Source organism: Melanostigma gelatinosum, assembly GCF_949748355.1.
Source record: "Melanostigma gelatinosum genome assembly, chromosome: 6".
NCBI classification, from domain to species: Eukaryota; Metazoa; Chordata; class Actinopteri; order Perciformes; family Zoarcidae; genus Melanostigma; species Melanostigma gelatinosum.
Window position 1 is genome coordinate 27,491,860 of NC_136639.1, and position 22,854 is coordinate 27,514,713.

A 22,854-nucleotide genomic window follows, 5' to 3' on the forward strand; every position below is an offset into this window, starting at 1 on the left:
CATCATAATACAGCCCAGTAATGTTCATGGTGATGAGCTGTCGGTGCTGGCTCTTGTTTGTATCCAAATGCGCACACACCTGACACACTCTGTATACAAGCTCACTGTGTCAGATGATCAAACACAAAGTATTCAGTCTTTAACCAGCAGATACATGTTGGGTGAACAGATGAGGGTCGTGTGCCACAGACGAGGCCCACTGCACAGGAGTAACACCACCAACACAGTGCTGACCTGGTCGGTTCACAGTGATGCTGTTCAGTGAAACATCAGTGTACTGAAGAATAGTGAGTAGAAGTCAGCCAGCCCGTTACAGAGGCAAACACTGTTTCATATCTCAGGTGTGCGTCAGTGATGCTGTGAATGAAGCAGACTGTTTGAGCTGTGTGTTGTGGACAGCTGTTGTGTTCACTGCTGCTGGTTGAGATGACCAACAACATGAAGCAGGAGGTGTTCAGTGAGCATGCAGGGTTGTCGAACACACAATATCTAAAAAAATCTGCTTTCCTCAAGTTCTTGGTGGTATTTGGCGACGGTATTGACACATTGATGGTTTTGGTCTTTTCATGGGATTTGTTGACCATAAGAAGAAAAAAAAAGCATTAACATTATTTACAGAATGTATACATGTGGAAAGTAATTTTCATGGTCGATAGCCTACTAAAAACCTACAACTCTACAGCATCTTCAGTCCAAAGCTTTTCGCTGTCAGCACACACTCTGATCATACGTACAGTACAGTATGTTGAAAGGTGACACAGATGTGAGAGTGAGGCGCTGACCCATAAACAAATCCAATTTGACAAAGAAACTTGAAACTTGATGTCTCTTCCCTCCCTGTGTCGTCTCTGTCTGGCTGCTCGGTGGAGACTGAAGGGCGAACACTGACACGTCGTTGTTGTTGTTGTTATTCACACCTCTACTTAAGGAAGGAAAGATTCTGTCTTTGCCGTTCATCTCTCCCTTATCGTTTGCACTTTGATGTGTCTTCTTCCACTCCTCTTCCTGCTCCTTAGTCTTCTGGCTTTCTTTTAGTTTTTCATCCATAATGCTTCACTGTGTACAATTGTTCCCCTCTTTTCATTCTCCCCATTTCATTGTCTGCGTCCCTCTTTCTTATCTACCTTTGTCTCCCTTTCATTGTCTCTTGGTAAGGGTATGATGAATAACTGAATCGTAATATGTTTTTCTTAACATGTCTAGCTGCTATATATCAATATATTAACATCTAAATAGATGAAAACAAAACTATATTCAAGAGCTTTCATATTTAATTTTTTTGTTTTGTAGATTGGTGGCAATAAAATACAAAATAACCTCGGAACAGTGTTGGTGAACCTGGAATCATAAACTGGCATCTGACATTTGGATCAAAAACGACTCATTTAACACGAACAATTGTGAAAAGTGCACGTTAGCTCACCCAGCAAGCATTCAATAGATGTTTCCACGCAAATAGTCCCATTTCGTCATGTGACAGTTCAACGTCAGCCCACCCAGCACCAGATCCACAGATTACAACAGAACTCCTAAAGTGGCGTTGGAGACAGTTTTACAGTCTTATCAGAAGGATATTTATGTGTGATGCAGATTGCTGATATGGACAGATACTGCAACAGTCACAATGTGTTCATGACTGTTCAGCACTGATGCAGGTTGAAGCCTCGTCCTCTGAGTCTAAATGATTGCTGGGCAGCTCTGTGGGACGTAGAGCGTCTTGTGTTGGATTCATGGGTCAAAGAGGATATAATGTAACTCTACAGGCAGATCTAATTCTCTATTTTTTGAAAACAAGGTAGAAAATCCAGTTTACAAAGGTCACATTAATGTAGCTCTGCTTGATATGAAAACAGTAACATTCTAAATGTAACTACCTTGAGTACAGATGGAGCTTTATAATTCCAAACTCTAAAAAACATTTTCTCCTCTCCAACTCAAACAAAAGCCCTCATGAAGACGATCCCATGTGAACCTGTCTATCGCCATTCAAATTCTCTCATCCCACTCACACTTTCCCTCCCACACAGAGTTTCACCTCGAGAAACAACACGACGGGGCGCCACCTGTGCGTATCCCTCACACGCACGCTCGCTTGGCGTGCAGCATCTCGATGAGCAGGTTGTTGCAGGGCACCTCTCCGCTCAGATGCATGTAGCATAGGTAGTCCTCAGCCTGCGTGCTGAGGGAGCGAAGCTCCGGCAGCCGCACAACCAGCTGGCTGAACTTCTCCTGGAACTGAGGGTAGGTGGACAGGGTGTACTCCAGCAGAGCCCCGTTCACCTGCTCCTGGACGCCCTCCACGAATGCCTGGTCCTCGAGCAGCTTCACATCTGTACGCACACACGGGATGAACAGGGATCACGACTCAGCGAGGGATGCTTTATGCTTTACAATATGACGCTCTACGCTAGTGTCAGATTTAGACGTGCTAGCGCCGGCATGTCAAATGATGCTCATCACGTGCATACAGTGTCTTTCCAAAACAAACGTAGCTTTACTTAGTCTTAGTTTACTTACCTAACATAAATACTTGGTTAGGTTTAGGAAAAAATCGTGGTTTGGGTTAAAACGAGTGTGTTTTTACGTAGAATAACTACGTAATTGCCTTTACTTAGGTACGGAGGTTACATTAAGAAACGACAGTGAAATAAGTCAATGTTTGACCAAGCTTGAGATATTAATAAAGACAATTTATTGAAGGGTGGTGTGGAACCTGCTGGTTTTTCCTCTAATGTTTAGTGTAGAGTAGGCACAGATGTCATTTACGACAACCTTACAAAATGAACAATAAATTGGGATCTTTGATGACCAGGAAACACAGGAAAGTTAAGCATTTGTCTTTAAATATCTGGATAGCAGTTCCTTTTTGAGCATGGAAGTTCCTTTCCTTGGAAATAGTAATTGTTGGATGCTGTTAAGCATTCCAACTATTGTTCTTCGAATCTTTATTCAACTTCTATTTCTTCCGTCCCACCTCTTCTTCTCCTTCATATTTTAAGCTACAGAAACCGTTCAACTATTAAAATGTTCAGCTCTTTCACCAGAGGGGTGCTATGACTTTTCATATTTCTAACCCTTTAAACTTTTTGAATTATTAAGCTTTTTATTTTCAATGGGATCTTTATGGAGAATATTTTCAAATCCTCTTAAACTTCTTCAACTTTCAAATCCTTCAACTTCCTCATACTTCCAGCTACAGACACCATTTCAACTTTCCAATGTTGAGAAAACCCTTAACTGTTGCCACATGATTCAGTTTTCTGATATCTTTTAAACTTTTTGAACTGCAGCAATTTAACTTTTATGATTTTTCAGCCCTTTTCTGACTTTATAATGGGTGTGTATTGGGCAGCTTAGAGTGCACGATGTCACCGCTAGAGTGAAGAGCAGCTTGAGATTCTTGTGAAAAAAACATTTGTATTTTGCCACTGTGTCCACAATCTTCATGCATAATTTCTGGATGTAGAAGTAGCTAATCTTGTCCTTGTCGTAGAAAAATGACTGTGGAATCCCACCGATTTACACATTTGACACGGAAGCCGTTAATTGAGAGGAAAACCAACTTTCTGCTCCATAGAGACCAATGTTAAATTTTGCTTCAAAAACATCTTCCACAGAACACGGTACCCCATTTCTAGATCGCCAATTAAGCCACATTTTTTACACTACAGACACAATTTGTATAGGATCTGTTCTTGAACTCATTCTTCCTCTCAATTATTAATATCGGAGCAATAGGAGCTACGGTTATGGGAGTTCTGATGATTTGTTTGAGAGGTGTTTCCCTGTTTTATCTCCATGAAATGGCTTCAGGCACACATGTGTTTGCGATTGAGCCAATTAGTGATGTTGATAAACACACACACATCACTCTCTCTCTCTCTCTCACCCACCCCATTTTAAAATAAAAGCCGCACACACATGATTTGTTGCAGCTGTTACGTGTTGCAGCTCGGCCAATCAGATATGAGTATTCTGGTAAGTTTCCTGATTCGAGTGACATTTACACACACCGCGACACAAGAGGGAGAGGCGAGGAAAGACATGGCAGAGCAGGACAATAGTCATGTAAGCTGTAAAAGATAAAATATAGTACAATCTCCAAATGAGAAAGTTTGCCAGAGATATCAGTATCTCTCTCGCTCTCTCTCTCACTAATTCTTTCCTCTCTCTCTCACTCACTAATTCTTTCTTCTCTCTCACTCACTAATTCTTTCTTCTCTCTCTCTCACTAATTATTTTCTCTCTCTCTCTCTCACATACAGTCATTCAGGTCTTAGAGACTTTTAGAGTACCCCCCCCCCCCCACACACACACACACCCCATTTCAAAATAAAAGCCCCAAAGAGTGAATTCTGATTGAAATGCTTGTGACGAAGCCAGGCATTTAATAACCTCTGTTTATGTGTGTCAGACATTATGATTATGTCTCCTCTCCCCCTCTCCCCCCACCCAGCACCACCCTTTCAAAAATAAAAGCCCCATGGATTAACTGTATTTAAACAAGCTCAAAATTAGGCTTTTTTGTTCAAAAAAATGAATGCTCTTACTAATACTGCGACAACTACTACTGCTGCTGCTGATATAGTATTACTACTACTGCCACTACTACTTCTACTATAACTTTGGCTGTTGCTACTATTACTACTACTGCTATTACTGCTACCATCAATATTATTACTACCACTACTGATATTACTACCACTACTACTATTGATAAGTTTCCTGATTCGAGTGACATTGACACACACCGCGTTTACACAAAAAGGTATGTTTTAAATCTCCTTTACTTTTGCCTTCATGCTTTTAATGGTTTCATGTGAAGCACTTTGAATTACCTTGTTGTTGAAATGTGCTATACAAATAAACTTGCCTTGCCTTGCCTTACTATTACTTATACGACAACTGCTACTACTGCTACTGCTATTCATGCTACTAAAAGTAGTAATACTACTACAGCTATTAGTACGACTGCTACTAGTACTATTACTACTGCTACATCTTCTACTGCCATTAGATTACTATTAGATTACTACTACTACTACTACTACTACTACTACTGTGATATTAAATACTACGACCAATACTACAGCTATTACTATGACTACTGATACTACGTCTTCTACTATTTCTTCTAATTACTAATACTTCTACTGCTAATAATACTTCTACTACAACTACAACTTCTACTACTACGACAAATATCACTACCACTACTACTAGTAGTTATTCTAATGCTACTAATACTTCTACGAATAATACTTCTACTACAACTTATACTACTACAAATATCACCACTGATGAATTTATTTAAGCCACAGAAACTGTTCAAACATCAAAATGTTCAACTCTTTCAGGAGAGGGGTGATATGACTTTTCATATTTGTAATCTTTAAACTTTTTGAATTGTTAAGCTTTTGGAAATTTGTTTTTGAATTGGATATCTATTTTCAGCAATGAATTTGCGATTAATTTAAGTTTTCAGCATTCCAACGCATTTTCAGCAGGAAATGCTTTTTCTAGTCGGACAATAGTCTTATCTTGAGGTTGACTCGGTTTTGTTCTCGAGCTTTCAGGTATATCTCATGGTCACCAGGTAATGGAGTGAGACATCTCTATCACAACTCAGCAAACTCTAGTTGGTATTGTTGTTGTTAGGTTATATACGTGTTATATCAGAAAGTAGAAATACAACAGTTGTGAAGCACTTTGAATTACCTTGTTGTTGAAATGTGCTATACAAATAAACTTGCCTTGCCTTGCCTTGTAATGGTGCATGTAAACCATTCATTTGTGATATTAACGCTATGCTACTAGAGTTCGTCTGTATGCTGTGTCTATACGTTACGTATGAAATAGAGTGAGTGCATGGGGTGTGGGTGGCTGTGTGTATGCATGTCTGTGGCCTCCGGTGGACCGGCATTCAGCATCAGCTGAGCCCATCTTGGAGAATCCATTCACAGAGTAATTAAATGTTTTGAATCAATGTTCTGAATCATCTTTTCAAACTGCTTAAGGGCCATTAAATTACCCCCGACAAACCTGACTCTGAAGACGAGGGAGAGCGAGAGCAAAGAAGCCGCAGCCAAAGACAGCAAATATTCTCCGTCTATGACAAGTGCTCTCCCCATTCAAAAGCTCTTTGTTCCCCGCTTGCCAGCGCTAAACAGCAAACACTTCTGAGAATCTGGGCGAGCTACATCTATGCTCTCTCCATCTGCACAAGCCGCCACATGAATGTCGGTCCTGCCATCGAATGATAGACCATCCATTACGCCTCTTTTGAATGCCATTAGTTGACAATGGTGGAGGAGGATGTCTTTGTTAATGTTGGCTTTTGTCAACCCTAGAAATTTAATTAAGTGAATTTATCGGAGGGAAAAGGGCCACTTTGGAAAATGCTTGTAACCTTACAGATAAATAGGTGTTGCAGATAATCTGCAATTGTGACTTTTTTCCATTAAAATGTCAGTGTTGCTATTCAAATTCCGCAAAAAGTACAGCATCAGTATGACCCCGCAGCCCAACCAAGTTGATTGATTTTTACATCAAAACATGCCATTCTTCTGAAAACACACAATCTATAAGCTACACGTGTAAACTCAGGCCTACGCTCAGGAACACATTCATTTGTAGACAGGTCAATCAAAGATTAATTACTCTGACTAACGCAACATTCTCTCAAATTCCTCTCATATTTTATCTTCATTTTCTGTAGCGAGAGATGTCATCTCCAAATGTTCTTAACCGTCCAAATCTGCTCTTACCAGGGGTGCTGAATGAAGAATCCCCTTGATCATGCATGGCAGGCATGTGGTGGCTGTATATGTTTAGCATTTATTATATAAGGGCAGGTGTTGTGCTATGTGCCCACGATTTGGATCGATGTGACCAAAGAAAGTCTGGAAGAAGAAGAGTTTCAGCAGAGTGGTACTGAACTGCTGTTCAATATATTTACACAAAGTCAACATGTGGTTTTCAGGACTGGCTTTACAGGAAGATCAAACAGCATTGAAGAGCAGCATGTTGGCTGTTCACAATCATCCAAGGGTTTTGATCATTGGATAAATGGACCAATAATATTCATGTAAAAATCGAATTAATATAATAACTCTAAAACATATAATAATCGAAATCTTTTTGTGTTATATTAATGTGTTTTTTTATGTTCCTCAAATTAAAAACCTGTTTCCTTGCGTTGGACAAACACAATGTGTTTTTCTATCTTGGTAAGAGTTCTCTCGGCTATTCGATGAGAAGAGCAAAAATAAGAAAACATTGGTGAATCCCAGAAATCAATGGGTACTAACAAAATGAGAACAAATTGTGGATGCGAACAAACATTTGTTCTGATATCCGTTTTTGCGTGAGACCCAATGATGCAGATATTAGCGATGAAGACAGCAGCTCTTCTCAAAATATCATTTCTGTCAGCTGATGATCACTGGCCTGGTTTCATTGTTCATTATTATTTAACACTTCATCTCCAGCCACACCATCTTCACATTCATCACAGCGATGCAGCACACACATGAGGCCGACTCACTGGGGTTGAAGAGGAGAAGGAATTTGAGACAGGCGATCTCTCTGCGGTCCAGCTGCAGCGCCCGCAGCCTCGCCGCCAGCTCCTGCCCTCTCTGGACCAGGCTGGACAGAGTCGCCTCAGCTTGGGACAAGATGAACGACAGCTCCACCTGAAGACACAGGCTCCAGTTATTCTCCAAGTCTTTGTATACATCGGACTTCGGTCAGTGAAGCCCTTTACAATTCAATCCCCAAACTTGGCTTTTTTTGAGAAATTGAAGATGTTTTCTCTCCTTCAGTTATATCATTTGAGAAATGAAGTGTATTACTCAATATGATTTGTAGTGGTAGTAGTTGTAGTGTAGACGATGCAGTGTGTTCATGTATGTGGTTACATGGTGACTTAAGCCATATATGTGCTTTTTCTAAATGAAGGCTGCTTCAAACTTAAAGATCATCCCGTGATCTTCCTGCCTATATATTCCAATGTCAACTAGGTATACACATACGTGTACCAGTGTGAAGCCTTTCACTGCCACCCATACTGTGCAGTGTACGGGTTAAACAGTTCATATTAATTAATAATTATTGTATTAAGACGTCTTCATAGAGCCAAAGAGCAGGTAAAATGGTTGGAATGGTGTGGGAGGAATGCAGGGTTCCTCCAGCCATGCTTATGAGAATTAGGTTTTGTTGCAAAATCAAATCCACCACTTTCACAAGACGTCTTCCAGGTTTTGGAATATTGGACGGGTCATATTGACCATTTATCATGAAGCTAATTAATGTCATTCACTGTCAGTTGACCTTTTATATTATAGAGTCTCCGAATGAGCCACAACAAATAGAAAGAATTAAATCGATTTTGTGCTCATATGAATGCAAATCAATTCTTGGTTTTAATTTTCATCTGTTTCAGAGGCTGATCATACATCTCTGAAGGAAACATTACACTACATGTACATGTAGTTTTGGCACGTAAATTAGCAAATTTATATACAATTGTTGTGCAAAGTATGGACCACGAGTGGTTCAGTATAAAGATATCAGATTTTGCTGTCAACCCTGAACAAAAAAGATCGGTAGGTCCTTAATTCAGCTGGTTTTACAGCTGGTCCATTTGACAAATGAAGCTAATATTTGGGCTTCAGCTATATTTTGAAGGAAGTGCAGCACAGATGAATGCAGCGGACAGTTCATTGTGCTGGTGGGAAGTTGTGTGAGGGAGTTGTTACCTCCTGGCTGGTCACCAGCAGGATGCTGTCTTCCTGTCCATGTTGCACTTGTCTGAAGATGTGATCCAGGACCAGAAGTTCAGACCAGCAGTTATGGAGTAGCTTCATTTGATCTCCCACCTCCAGGAAACACACACACACACACACACACAGAGAGATGAATAAATACATTATGTTAAAGCAAACCTACAGTCAGAGGTTCACTCTCTTCATACGTGTATATACTGTAGCTTTATTCCTGCTCTTTGTCATTTACTCACTAAAGACCCTGATCAATATTCTTTCAAACTGAAATTGTGTTGATAATTACTGTCTCCCCCAGCATCTGTCTTCATGTTGTATGGAAGTGGAAATCAATATCCTCTTTTTCAAAGTATTTTTCAATTGTCTTTTCTATCATTTTGTATTGTTTATTATGGATCATGGAAACATTACACATGGCTGAATTCCTTTCATGTGTAAACTCACTAAGCCATCAAACTGGATTCAGATTTCAATTGAATTCAACAATGCAATCAGCTCTCCTGGCATGATATTACAGTAACACGCAGCCAAATGTCACCGGCATGTTACCAAAACAGATCAAGTGAGAAGTGGGGAGCCCATAAAAACAAGGAGTGACGCTTGTGTGTGTGTGTGCGCATGTGTGTGTGTGTGTGTGTGTGCTGCTGTGTTGGGAGTTTGTGTTACTGCCGTGCCCCGTGTTGTGTATTTACGAGCATCGTCTGAGACCTCTTCAACCTGAGACCTCTTCAACCTGCTCACTTCTTCCTAACCCCCCCCCCCCCCCCCCCTACACCACCACCTCTCCCAGTCACATCTGCTCTGCTCTGGGGGATGGGTGTGCTTTTAGATTGAGCCCCCACTCGCTGCAATATTGTCTGCAAACTGAAGGACACGACAGTCAGTAATTTTGCAGCCACAGCTGCTAATAGCCCAGACACACATTGGCCTGACACCACGATGACAGAATTACTGTCCATCTGAATGGAACTATATATCAGTCGCAGAGGGGTGGGTCCAATCTGGTTGGTCACATCTGGGCTGGATGAGAGGTGGGGGTCTGGGTGTACGGTGATGAAGGATGGGGTTAAGGAAGCAAGAGGTCTCTGTGACCTCCTGTGCTTCCTCTTCAAGAGGAGTCGGACACTGCTGCAGCCAAAGAATCCCTCTGAAAAACCCTCAAATGTCCTGAACGTGAGGAGAAGGTCTTTATTTCATCTCCCACATGGGTTCTAAATGTTTCTTTCTGTCCATGTTAGATCGTGGAACTGGCTTGGATTGATATATCAGGTTATCATCTGTCAAGTGTCGTTTGACCCGTCAGAGCCATATTCTCTTTTACAGCCATGAAGTCCAATTCTCAGGGACTGTCACCGGAAATAAAAAGTGTGCATCGTAATCCTGTCGACACACTGTAGGGCAGCTGATGACGCTGTCAGCTGGCCAGCAGTGGAGGAAAACAGCCCAGTCGGCAGTAACAGATGTTAGCATGGTAGGTTTCTGCAAACCACACATTTCTTTACATTTGGTCTGAACAGGTAACATAGTGCAACAAGTAAAGCGCAAAGCAAATGAGGTGGAATATCCAGCAGTTATTGAAAGTTACACGCGGTATAATGACGAGTATAACAAGCGACCAAGTCGCGGGCGGGTGGGAGTGTTGGTGGACGGCTCACAGTCACTGGTTGTGTCCCCTCAGGAATAAAAAGTCAAAGTTGACAATACGCTTGTTGGGCAACATTCCATCCCGGAGGCTGGTTGTTCTTTACTTACTGTAGTGACGTTATTGTTTGAACACAAACCACAATCTTTTTTTCTCACCATCAACAGCTCGTTTTGTTGCCTTAAACTTAACCAATTGTTTCACAACGTTGTGCATTTCTGCAAGAGTTGGTTCAGAAACAGTGATATTCAACATATCTGCGGCTTGCAGAAACCTAACATGGAACATGTTCTCTGAAGGAAGATCTAGCGGAGGAGCCCAGAGGAACTCACGATCACAGCAGAGAGTAAACTACTGAAGTGTTCGTCCTGAGCACTGCTTTGAAGCTTTCCAGTCTTTCTTTATCTCCCATCACCCTTCTTCCATTTGCATGTTATGTTAACAGGTATGCATTAGATCCTCCAAAACAAACAACAAATCCCATGAATTATATTATCATTCCCAATAACTGAACTCTATATTTGCAGCATTTTTGCATGTCATCACATAGATATGATAGATCAATGGACATTGTTATCAACCCTTGCCGTCACACTGACCAATGAGTTAGCAGCATTTTGTGCAAATTTGTATGTTATAACAATTTAGCAAATAGGGCAGCCTCTACAATCTTTTTACTGGCATGTCAGATCTTTTGGAAACCTTTAAACCTTAAGTTTAGACCCCAAAAAGAGTTTTACATGTGTGAAGTTAAAGCGTCCACAAATGCAGCTGGTGGAACCCTTCTTGTAGTGATAATTACCAAGACTTCACTAACACTAACATGTTGCTCCTCTTACTGACAGATGACGGACAGTTTTCCATTTTGAGTGACACAGGCAGATGTTGTTATGGACATTTCATGTCAGCAGAAATGTCTGGCATTAGCACACAGATATGTTATATGAGTATCAACCTTTAAAATAGATATAAAGACCAGCAACAACCATTTACATTCAACAGACCTGCAGTGAGCTTGATGTAAGTAGGAAGACATCTTTAGATACCAATCAGCTTGCTGATCAATATCAATTGTCGGTCGAGGCTGAACATGTGCATTGAGAGGGATTTGCAGCGGTGCACTTTCTCCTGCCGGTGCAGCTGTGGTGTGTCAGTGAGCTGAAATAAGACTCTGAGTGCTGCGAAGCTGTGCTCGGCCTGAGGGCACCGACGGCAGCAGATACCGAAGAAATGTTTGGAGGTTTAACTAAATCGGTGCATTATACTTCAAACATACAACATACTCTGGTAGCCTACGGACAAGCTACAGGCAAACTACCTACGTAGCACATACAGACCCAAAACAAGCGTCCGCTGTGCTGCCCTCATCAACAAACCTGCAGGGTGAATGGCAGGAACACAACACATATACATGCACCTCTCTGAGTCTCTGAGGAAGTTTCCCCTCAGCCAATCCACGGTTTAACTTGACGACCTGCTGATTAATACGTCAATGCGTACTAATGCAACACTGGGAAAGATTGAATGTAACCAAACAGATACAAACTCCATGTCTAAAAAGGGGACGATTATCTTTAACCTTTTCTCCCATTTCAAATCGTCTTTCTATTTTCAAACCTTCTGGCACATGTGACTTTTAACTCCAATGTCTCCTGTCTCCTGCCTTCAGTAGCTGAGCGTTTGTGATGCTCACTGTGTGCACTTCCTCAGCAACATCTTCCGTGTTCAACAGGTGAACGGAAGGTCAACTACAAGACACGACAAAGACATCCTCTGGGGAGCTGCAGAAATCAGAAGCTTCCATTCTGCTCACGAATGAGCAACAATGTAGACGAGAGCAGCGAGAGCGAGCGGTGGAGAGCACACATTTTCCCGTTATCGCCTGCATGGAATGTAATTATCCAGCCCAGCTCTTTCTGTGCGAGGCTTTCTTGGCAAAATATGCAGATCTTTGTTCTCACTGTCTGCACACATGAGAATGCACAAGGCAACATGAAGCAGCACGGTGTTATGCTGAGAAAAACTGTCAAATTAAAAAACAATGTGAAAAACTGGAAAATGTGGAAATGACCTCATGCACAATATGCTGGTTTATATTCGACCTGTGTTTTCATCACTGCTAAAGATCACTTTATTTTACCATTTATTTTCCTATCTTTGACGCAACATTAAGCTAAATGTTTACTCATATATTCTGGCATCTGATAATCATGCATGTTCAAAGCTAAAGTACCTCCCATCTCCCACACACACACACTTGCAACCGTCCTGCTTATGAATGCATCGATTTACTAACAACGTCCAGTGAAATCATTCAGTGAGAAAGTGTTTTGCTGGTTGTATCAAACATTTGACAGATTATGTTTTGTGTCTAAGCAGATGTCTGCTAGATATGAAATGGACATTATGATCAACTTATAGCTCTGTATAATTATAGTTATAAGCACTAAATATTCATATATAAAGCCTTTTATAACGACTTGTAAAGTCAAGTACCGTAATACTTCACTCACTGAGAAAATGTATTTTACGTTCTGAGTGTTGTTGCAGATTTAATGATATTTTTTCACTTAACTTGTGAATGTGTGAGGGTGAATGTGTGAGGGTGAATGTGTGAGAGTGAATGTGTGAGAGTGAATGTGTGAGGGTGAATGTGTGAGTGAATGTGTGAGGGTGAATGTGTGAGTGAATGTGTGAGGGTGAATGTGTGAGTGAATGTGTGAGGGTGAATGTGTGAGTGAATGTGTGAGGGTGAATGTGTGAGAGTGAATGTGTGAGTGAATGTGTGAGAGTGAATGTGTGAGAGTGAATGTGTGAGAGTGAATGTGTGAGGGTGAATGTGTGAGGGTGAATGTGTGAGAGTGAATGTGTGAGGGTGAATGTGTGAGAGTGAATGTGTGAGGGTGAATGTGTGAGGGTGAATGTGTGAGAGTGAATGTGTGAGAGTGAATGTGTGAGGGTGAATATGTGAGAGTGAATGTGTGAGTGAATGTGTGAGAGTGAATGTGTGAGAGTGAATGTGTGAGGGTGAATGTGTGAGAGTGAATGTGTGAGAGTGAATGTGTGAGAGTGAATGTGTGAGGGTGAATGTGTGAGGGTGAACATGTGAGGGTGAACGTGTGAGGGTGAATGTGTGAGGGTGAACGTGTGAGAGTGAACGTGTGAGGGTGAACGTGTGAGAGTGAACGTGTGAGGGTGAACGTGTGAGAGTGAACGTGTGAGGGTGAACGTGTGAGAGTGAACATGTGAGGGTGAACGTGTGAGAGTGAACATGTGAGGGTGAACGTGTGAGAGTGAACATGTGAGGGTGAACGTGTGAGAGTGAACATGTGAGGGTGAACGTGTGAGAGTGAACATGTGAGGGTGAATGTGTGAGGGTGAATGTGTGAGAGTGAACATGTGAGAGTGAACGTGTGAGAGTGAACGTGTGAGAGTGAATGTGTGAGGGTGAATGTGTGAGAGTGAATGTGTGAGAGTGAATGTGTGAGGGTGAATGTGTGAGAGTGAATGTGTGAGTGAATGTGTGAGAGTGAATGTGTGAGAGTGAATGTGTGAGGGTGAATGTGTGAGAGTGAATGTGTGAGAGTGAATGTGTGAGAGTGAACGTGTGAGGGTGAATGTGTGAGGGTGAACATGTGAGGGTGAACGTGTGAGGGTGAATGTGTGAGGGTGAACGTGTGAGAGTGAACGTGTGAGGGTGAATGTGTGAGAGTGAACGTGTGAGGGTGAATGTGTGAGAGTGAACGTGTGAGGGTGAACGTGTGAGAGTGAACATGTGAGGGTGAACGTGTGAGAGTGAACGTGTGAGGGTGAATGTGTGAGGGTGAATGTGTGAGAGTGAACATGTGAGAGTGAACGTGTGAGAGTGAACGTGTGAGGGTGAATGTGTGAGGGTGAATGTGTGAGATTGAATGTGTGAGGGTGAATGTGTGAGGGTGAATGTGTGAGAGTGAATGTGTGAGGGTGAATGTGTGAGTGAATATGGGAGGGTGAATGTGTGAGGGTGAATGTGTGAGGGTGAATGTGTGAGAGTGAATATGTGAGGGTGAATGTGTGAGGGTGAATGTGTGAGAGTGAATGTGTGAGAGTGAATGTGTGAGGGTGAATGTGTGAGGGTGAATGTGTGAGGGTGAATGTGTGAGAGTGAATGTGTGAGGGTGAATGTGTGAGAGTGAATGTGTGAGAGTGAATGTGTGAGAGTGAATGTGTGAGGGTGAATGTGTGAGGGTGAATGTGTGAGAGTGAATGTGTGAGGGTGAATGTGTGAGAGTGAATGTGTGAGAGTGAATGTGTGAGAGTGAATGTGTGAGAGTGAATGTGTGAGGGTGAATGTGTGAGAGTGAATGTGTGAGAGTGAATGTGTGAGAGTGAATGTGTGAGGGTGAATGTGTGAGAGTGAATGTGTGAGAGTGAATGTGTGAGAGTGAATGTGTGAGGGTGAATGTGTGAGAGTGAATGTGTGAGAGTGAATGTGTGAGAGTGAATGTGTTATGAGGGTGAAGGGACCCACTGAGGCTGCATATGACGGCGAGCACCACTGTTTGTGCATCAGTGTTGAAACTGTACTACACATGAGAAAATACAAACACGTTAAACAACATGATTGAGTAGTAACATGCATGAAATATGAGTTATGACTATGTTTGAACGCATACACACCGGAGGACATCTCAAATGAAAACGAGCATAAACAGGCATATTGGACTTTTGTGTACATACATCTGGATATTTTGGTGAGGATTCAAAGAAATGCACGATTAAAATATATATGTTTATGTAACACGTCCATGATAATGAAGGACAAGCACCATTTATGCTTCTGCATCAGTAATGCAGGGGAGTGTTCCAGCCATGTAATCCCTCTTCCACACAGGCAGTATAAAGATACCTTGTTGTTAGTCTGAGAAGATACAACAAATCTCCTCAGCACCACAATGTGCTCTTTGTTTTTGAGACAAGGAAGGTACAATAGTAACAACAAAAAAGACGAATCCCTCTGGATGTTCCCAGAAACTATAATTCTATCACCACTTTCAGTTCTTTTCATACTTTGGTTTGGACACTGAGAGCAAATCAAATGTTGTAGAAATCAACAACAATCAACAATGTGCTAAGGGAGGAACAGAGATGCTGTTTCTGGAGAGATATTGCTGTTGGAAATGTTTAATGTTACAAAATAATTCCATTCACCGACATCATTCTGATCTCCTTTGTTTTATTTTATTTTTGCTTTTTTTGGGGGGGGGGGGGGTTAGGCAACAAAGGGACTTGGTTAGGATTAGGAAGACGATCGTGGTTCGGGGTGAAAGGACGTTACTTCAGTTACACACAGGACCTGTTCTGGAGGTTCATGTTGCAGGAAATGAAACATTGACAAGTGATCCGTGCAGCTCTGTCGATCGGGTTCTGTTCATTATGGTTTCTAGTGAAAAAGACGGGCCATGTGCAAATATCTCTGCCAACATGTGGTTCTGAACAGATTATGAACTTGTTTATTGACCTAGCGACCAGCAGTAGAAACCACACATGTGGCAGTCCCAGGATCGAAACATGTGATGTGAATGTGAAGTAGAGCAGCAGACCTGCTCTGACTGTACCTGAGTAAATCAACTCCATTTGATCCAAAGACAGGGAGGAACCTCACCAAATCTCACCAAGGCCAGAATCAACCTTCAGTTGGATCAGTTTGAACATGGCTTGTCGACAGATGTTTGTTTGTCAGCACATCATGTGATGACTCACACAGGAAGCCTTTCTTCATCGTTGTGTCTGATTTGTCAGAATCCCCTATTTTCACTGGGAGTGGTGGGCGTGTCCAGCCTTACTGTTCACCACAACTACAGTATTGATTTCTCCATCATGGGACTGTGTTACTAAATCATCTGCTCTGTCCAACACTACTGTGTCTGTGGCACAATCACAGTGCTGGAGATGATGGAGTAGGACACTGATGTATGTCCAATCATTATCCCCAGATGTGTCTGTGTGTGGATCAGCATTGAGGAAACAGCAGCCAGGAAGAACTGAAAGTAATCCAGTCCTCACTCCTCATTCAAGACAATCGACTCGTGGTATCTGTAGCTGCCATGAGTAGAAATAAGGAAAGTACAAATATCTCTTTTTATACCTTCATTTCCATTAAAACAGTGCGTGTTTATGTGTGGATTAATATTCATGAAGCTTTATCTTTTCCTTGAGTGAGTGAGTGAATGTGCAGCTCGCTAGTTTCAAGTCTTCTTCAGTGATGTTCATTTAGTAAGTTATGGTCCATTTAGAGTCACGTAGACCATAAAGCAGAGCATGCTTTAGGGCGGGGCTACACAGTGGGAGTGGTCTGTGTATTCATTCATTCATCTACTTTAACCCTTTCACAGTGTGTTTTCACTTCACAAGAAATGGATGTAACAATTTGATCGCCGGAAAATGTATTATTTAGCTTTTGGGTGTACTTAGCTCCGCCCTCTTGTGGCCCTTCTGGTCTCAAAACAACAAGACGGAGACGGACAAAATGCCAAACTAATGCTTCAGTCTAATGGCTGATGTCACAGTGACTACGCCCACTTCTTATCTACAGTCTATGATTTTGGCAAATATCAAATCTGATTCTACATTTCCATGAATTACCTCAAGCAGGTCTCGTGTCTCTGCAGGTTGATTTTCATAAATCAGCGTTTACCAATTGTCCCTGAATGAGCTGAGTGGATTTTGAATGAATTGTGAGTCAATTTCATCAACTTTAGATGCATTCATTTATTTCTTCATACTGAGAAGGCATGAAGACTGGACTGTACAGGCTGTTCTCAGACAGCGTTCTATACCGACACAGATGAATGCACTTAATTCTGAGATATCCCGTGGATGAAGGAAAAGCTCTTTGTCGTTAGTGGGAACTGTTCGTTCCTCGTGTGACACAAAAAGTCAACGTTCATTTCTTTGTCACGTAACTGGCGGACTTCAGTTATGGCACTTCTGTAGTATTTATACCCAAACCACAATGTTTTCCTAAACCTAAGTAAATAGTGTTGTGGCCTCAACCTGACTCAGAGGTTTGCTGTTAAACTGAAGTTGATTTTGAAGAGACCGTATGCATGTAACCAGCAGAAATTGACGTGTGTTGCTGGACCTTTGTAGGAAAACGCACAAAAAATGTAACTTTTTGTAAAATATTATACAAACCACTGTGTGAGATTGAGCGGCTTAAACTAGTTACCTGGTCTTAAAAATGTAATGCAAAGTAAACGTTATGTACCCATGTTTTAGTTATGTTGGGATTATTAATATGTTGTGTTGTTAGAGAAAAAGTAACAAATAGTAAATTAAAGAGGAATAAAGGAAGAAGAACATGACGAGTCCTAAAGCTTGGGATCATTAATGTGATGAACAGAACATCAGTTGTAGCTGCCCTTTAAAGGGAGAAGGTATTCAAAGGGTACAGCCAGAGTATGGATCACGCTATGCTGTGATGGATTATGTTGTAATTTTATAATGTTGTTTATGACATACTGTATATTGCAGCTCTGTCCATCATGGGAGAGGGATCCCTCCTCTGGTGCTCTCACTGAGCTTTCTTCCTTCTTTTCCCTTTAAAATAACAAAATAAAAATCTTTTAAAAAATGAAGTTTTTCCTTTACTGACGCGAGGGTCCGAGGACAGAGGACGTCGCATGTAGAGCAGATTGTACATTTTTGGGGCAAATTTTTATGTTGGGCAATACAAATGGAAAAAAATTCAGTTTTGATGGTAGATTGTGAAACAGATGGACACAGATTGTGATTGTTAGCCACTCACAGGTTGATCCAGACATCACGAGCAATGTGTACCAGGTGAGTTCCTGTCTGAGCACACTGGCTCTGCAGCGAGAAAGAATTTGAATGTTTTGCCTCCCGACGCAGTTGATTTATCAAAACATTTTTCACAGCATGTTTATGATTGAAATCAGAACCATAGATGTCTCAAGGTGAGCAGGAGAAGCACAACTGAAGAGAAGTGAGAGGAAAGAAACAAAAGGAAGCAAAGGGAATAGGAGAGAGGATTGTTTGAGGAGCAGTGCATCTCATCTGTCCATGCAACACGTCACCCATTTGTAACTTGTTTCCCTCATCTTCTCTGTAAAGTGCAGCCGAGCTGCGCAACACCAACTCTTGTTTGATTGGTGCCCATGTCTGTGTTGGTACAGACACACGAGAATTGATATTTGGCGGTTTGGCTGCATTCTAATTTTCTAATGCCATGAAAATAGGACTGTCTTTTTTTGTAGGACATAAAAAAGTATGGATTATTTAGTCGTGTATATATAAACCAGTGTCTTTGGAAGGGAGACGAACCAAAGCTGTGCTGTGATATCGACGGCTGTAAAGAGCAGCTTTACATCTGTACAATGAGACGTTCTCCACCATGTGGAGTGTGTACATTTGTGAGCATGAGGATATGATACAGGGTTTGGGACTCACCCTGAGCTCCTTGAAGAAGATACAGCTCCGAGCCCACTCCACTATGGAGAATAGAGTCTGATCTGCCATGCGACACATGAGGCTGAAGGTGCTGGGCTTGTCCAGCCGGCCCCGGCCACTCTGCTCCTGCTGCAAATGAGCTACGATCTTATTCTGCACCACCAGCTCGTCTGGATCGCAGCGCAGCAGCTCCAACACCAGCGGCGGCAGGCTGGGCGGCTGTGGCGAGGCCGAGGGGTACATGTCTGGGTAGGGGTATCCGGTCAGAGACTCAGGGGAGCTGGTGTAGTCGGGACATTCGGCTTTAATCGCCCTGAAGGCTGTGTACTGGTACTGAGAGGTGAGGGGCATGTGGGACTGCATGGCCATGCCCAGGGATGGCGGTCCATAGAGGTTGGTCTCGTACTCTGTAGGGGTGATGGAGCACGGGGTGGAGGGAAGCAGACCTTTGGAGATGGTGGGCAGGCCGTGCAGGGTGCCGGTGAATCCGTAGTCAGTCTGAAGAGGAGAGGCCGGTGGAGGAGCCGCGCTCTCCAGCTTGAACCCGTTGGATCGTATCAAAGCCTTCTTCTGCTGCTTCAAGGCCCTGTCTCTCTTGTACATGGGGCCAAATTTATTCCTCCCCCCACGCATGCGGTCTGCACGCACCGCTGTCACACAAGAGACAAGAGGTGAAAAACAGATTTACAGATGAAACCATCTCCAGTGAATGTCCTGCACTGCAAAGATCCCCTCAGAGAAAACTCCTCGATAAGCATTGAACTGTATAACAGTATCGAGTAAAATCATAACTTCTGTTGCACCAGCATCCCCAACTATTCCTGCAGAGTAAATAACAGACATGTTGGTCATTCATACTTCCCTATTTAGGGCTGAGAAGAATCCTCAGAGCCTGTGCAGCTCCACTCCTCCTTGTAGTCTAAATAGAGCTTTTGATTTAAAACAGGGGAGTCTCTGGGGTTTTATCAGTAAGTCAAGAATGTGTCCTTTTTCTGCTACGGAAGCAGGTGCTTTCCTGCATTGCTGTCTGGGAATTAATCCCATGTGTGTAGGGAACAACATGAGAGCCACAATATCTCAAAGCTTTTTATCATAGTAATCATGTAATAACAATTACATCAAAAAATGAATACACACAATATGTGTACAATACGTGTACATCATTGTTATTACGTGTACATCATATGTCATTATATACACAATGAGAAATGTGCAACAATGGCCAAAATATAAATATCTACAATATTAAATAAATATAGTGATATCATTGTTGTTGTTGTTGTTGTTATTAATATTATTATGAGGGCTTGAAGACAGTGAACTCTACCTTCTAGCCGCATCCCGACGTTGAGGCACTTTTGGAAGCGACAGAACGGACATCTCTTCCTCTGGGTTTTGTCGATTTTACACTCCTGGTTCTCCGCACACGTGTACCTCTTGTTGTTCTGCACTGTCCTCTTGAAGAAGCCCTGAACAACAGACACACGTTGGAAACGGTGAGCAGCGTATATGTAACATTAGGATGCAATCTGGCGCCCTCGAAATGAAACGTGGCGGGTGAACCGTGACTGTGTTCCAACAGTAGAGAAAAAGAAATACTCGATAATGCATATGGCGTCTAAAAGCACGCGCTAAGGATTTTATATATTAGTGAGTAGTCTATGTGTGCAATGTAGCGATTTTCTATTTCAGTATTTCAAAGTATACATTTGAATAATCGCCAAAATATTGTAGGAGCGGTTCACTTTAAAGTTGGGTGTGATGATTTATGATATCGAACATCATGACAACATCCGTTTCGATTGCTTTTCTCCGGTGTTACCTTGCAGCTCTCGCAGGTGAGCAGGCCGTAGTGGTATCCAGACACTTTGTCTCCGCACACAGGACACAGCTCTTCCAGGTCGTCATCATATGTGTATTCCATAACCTTCAAAGTGACACCTGGTACATACGCACGTGCACATACACACACAGACAGACACATGCATCCACCAAAGGCAACACGGCACACTTTAGTGTACAAATAAACACGTGCGAATAAACACGGCGTGCAGAATTTAAGAGAAAAATCCGAAAATCCTCCAGTGTTACTGAGCGGTGGGGTGCCTGACACAATGTTCTTCCATCACGCAAACATAATAATGTGCCGTCTGCTGTTGCTTCCTCTTTCAATTTCAATTACATTTCTCAGTAATTTGCCTTCATTTTGATGCAGTTGACTGTTTGAAATAGTTGCAGTGCTGTCGAGTTCTTGTTTTTCACACGTAATGCAATTTAATCTGACGTAAAAACAAGAAGAATTTGATAACTTTTTTTTAAATGAGCTTTAACTGATTATTTCGAAATGTCCTAGACATGAAAAAAGTAATATATTTATATATTTATTTGATCGACGTTATAATCATTACAATAATGAATGAAAATATTACACATTTCACAAAGAAAGACTGTTTTATATAATAAGGCCTCACATACATACGTTGTATAGGCCTATCTAAATAATAAATAATTACAATTAATGTAAGTGTTTTAATATACATTATAATCATATAAATATGTGCGCATGCATTGTAATACGGGCTAATAAAACCATATACAATCATCATAGCCTCTAAAATAATACACCTATTAATAAGGAGGTTATATAAACTATGGTCTCCACTCGTGTCCTGGAATTAATAAAACCAACATACCACTGATGAATGTAGCCAAATATGTTTGTAAAACATCTATTTTCCTTTCCGTGGGTTTGAACCCGCTCCATTTTCCGTTGCACTGGATTTATGTTACTGAGCCAAACTAACGCTCGGTTCGGTCCCGTTGCGCGGAGCAGTGATCAGCTGGGAAATATTAGCCTTAATTACAGTGCAGCCGACAACCGCGAAAAAGAGGCGCGAGCAGGCCAGGGAACACACACGCTACGTGGGCTCGTGTATGTCGCCGCGTGCCATCAGCACCACGGTCATCAGAAGACAAACACCAAATCTTGAATTAATATTACTGTTATTATTAGTAGTAGTAGGAGTAGTAGTAATAGTAGTAGTAGTAGTAGTAGTAGAAGTAGAAGTAGAAGTAGAAGTAGTAGTAGTAGTAATATTATTATTATTATTAGAACTACTAGTAGTAGTGGTAGTATTAGTATTATTATTACAAGTATTATCATTCATATTGTTATTATTATTATTATTATCACACGCGTTTTTACATTCTAAAACGATTGACCAATTAATTTATAGTATTTTGCTGTAACTTTGCTAAATTATTAATTAAGATATTTTAACGTTGAGTCTACCAAATATCATATACTTTTATTCTATTGAATTATTTTCTATTTCATTTTTGTAAATTTGGATCAGTTAAGTTTCACAATTCATGGTGTCATTTTAAAATCATTTTTTTAAAATCGACCTACTTTAGAAAGTGTCCTTCTGTTCTAAATGAAATACTGCTGGTTCAGTAATTTGCTGTTTTATAATGAAATAAAACCATGTTTGGCTCCAACAAATATCAGACAATTATGAATCTTAACAATTAAACAACGGGTTTATGGATCTCTGGATGAGTTATGCAGTGCCAGGCCATTTAGCCTGTACGTCAACATGTATGCCTCCCTGGATTTATTGGGATTAAATTGGTTTCTTGACTCGAACAAAACAAAAGTCATATCTCTGATGGATGCGCGAGCTGTGCTCTGAATGCAGAACACAGAGTGTAGAATACGGACAGACTTACCGTGAGCCTTGTCTCCCAACATTTGAACAACAGACAGCAGCCAGTCAGCGATGATTGTCTGATAATTAAAACCTGCTGCCGCCGTGCATGGGCTGCTGAGGAGAACAGTTTAAAAAGGACCAATAGCAATCCGGATGGATGGTCGGTGTCTAGAACACGGCTGGTTGCGCCAGTAGGGCCGGTAGTGCGTGAGTGATGATGACCATTGAAGATCTCGGAGTGAAACTCCTTCAGTCCACTCGCTCT

At 41.6% G+C, this 22,854-nt stretch overlaps 1 protein-coding gene across 1 annotated transcript; it reads right to left on the reverse strand.

The window, feature by feature from the left end:
- Nucleotides 1-2,076: 2,076 nt before the first annotated feature.
- nr5a1a (nuclear receptor subfamily 5, group A, member 1a) lies at nt 2,077-22,630 on the reverse strand (the record flags this gene model as incomplete). Its single annotated transcript, XM_079269913.1, has 7 exons — nt 2,077-2,330; nt 7,547-7,694; nt 8,760-8,879; nt 18,877-19,526; nt 20,204-20,345; nt 20,699-20,817; nt 22,609-22,630. 7 exons carry the CDS (start codon nt 22,628-22,630, stop codon nt 2,077-2,079), a joined length of 1,455 nt encoding a protein of 484 aa, XP_079126039.1.
- Between the last annotated feature and the right edge of the window lie 224 nt (nt 22,631-22,854).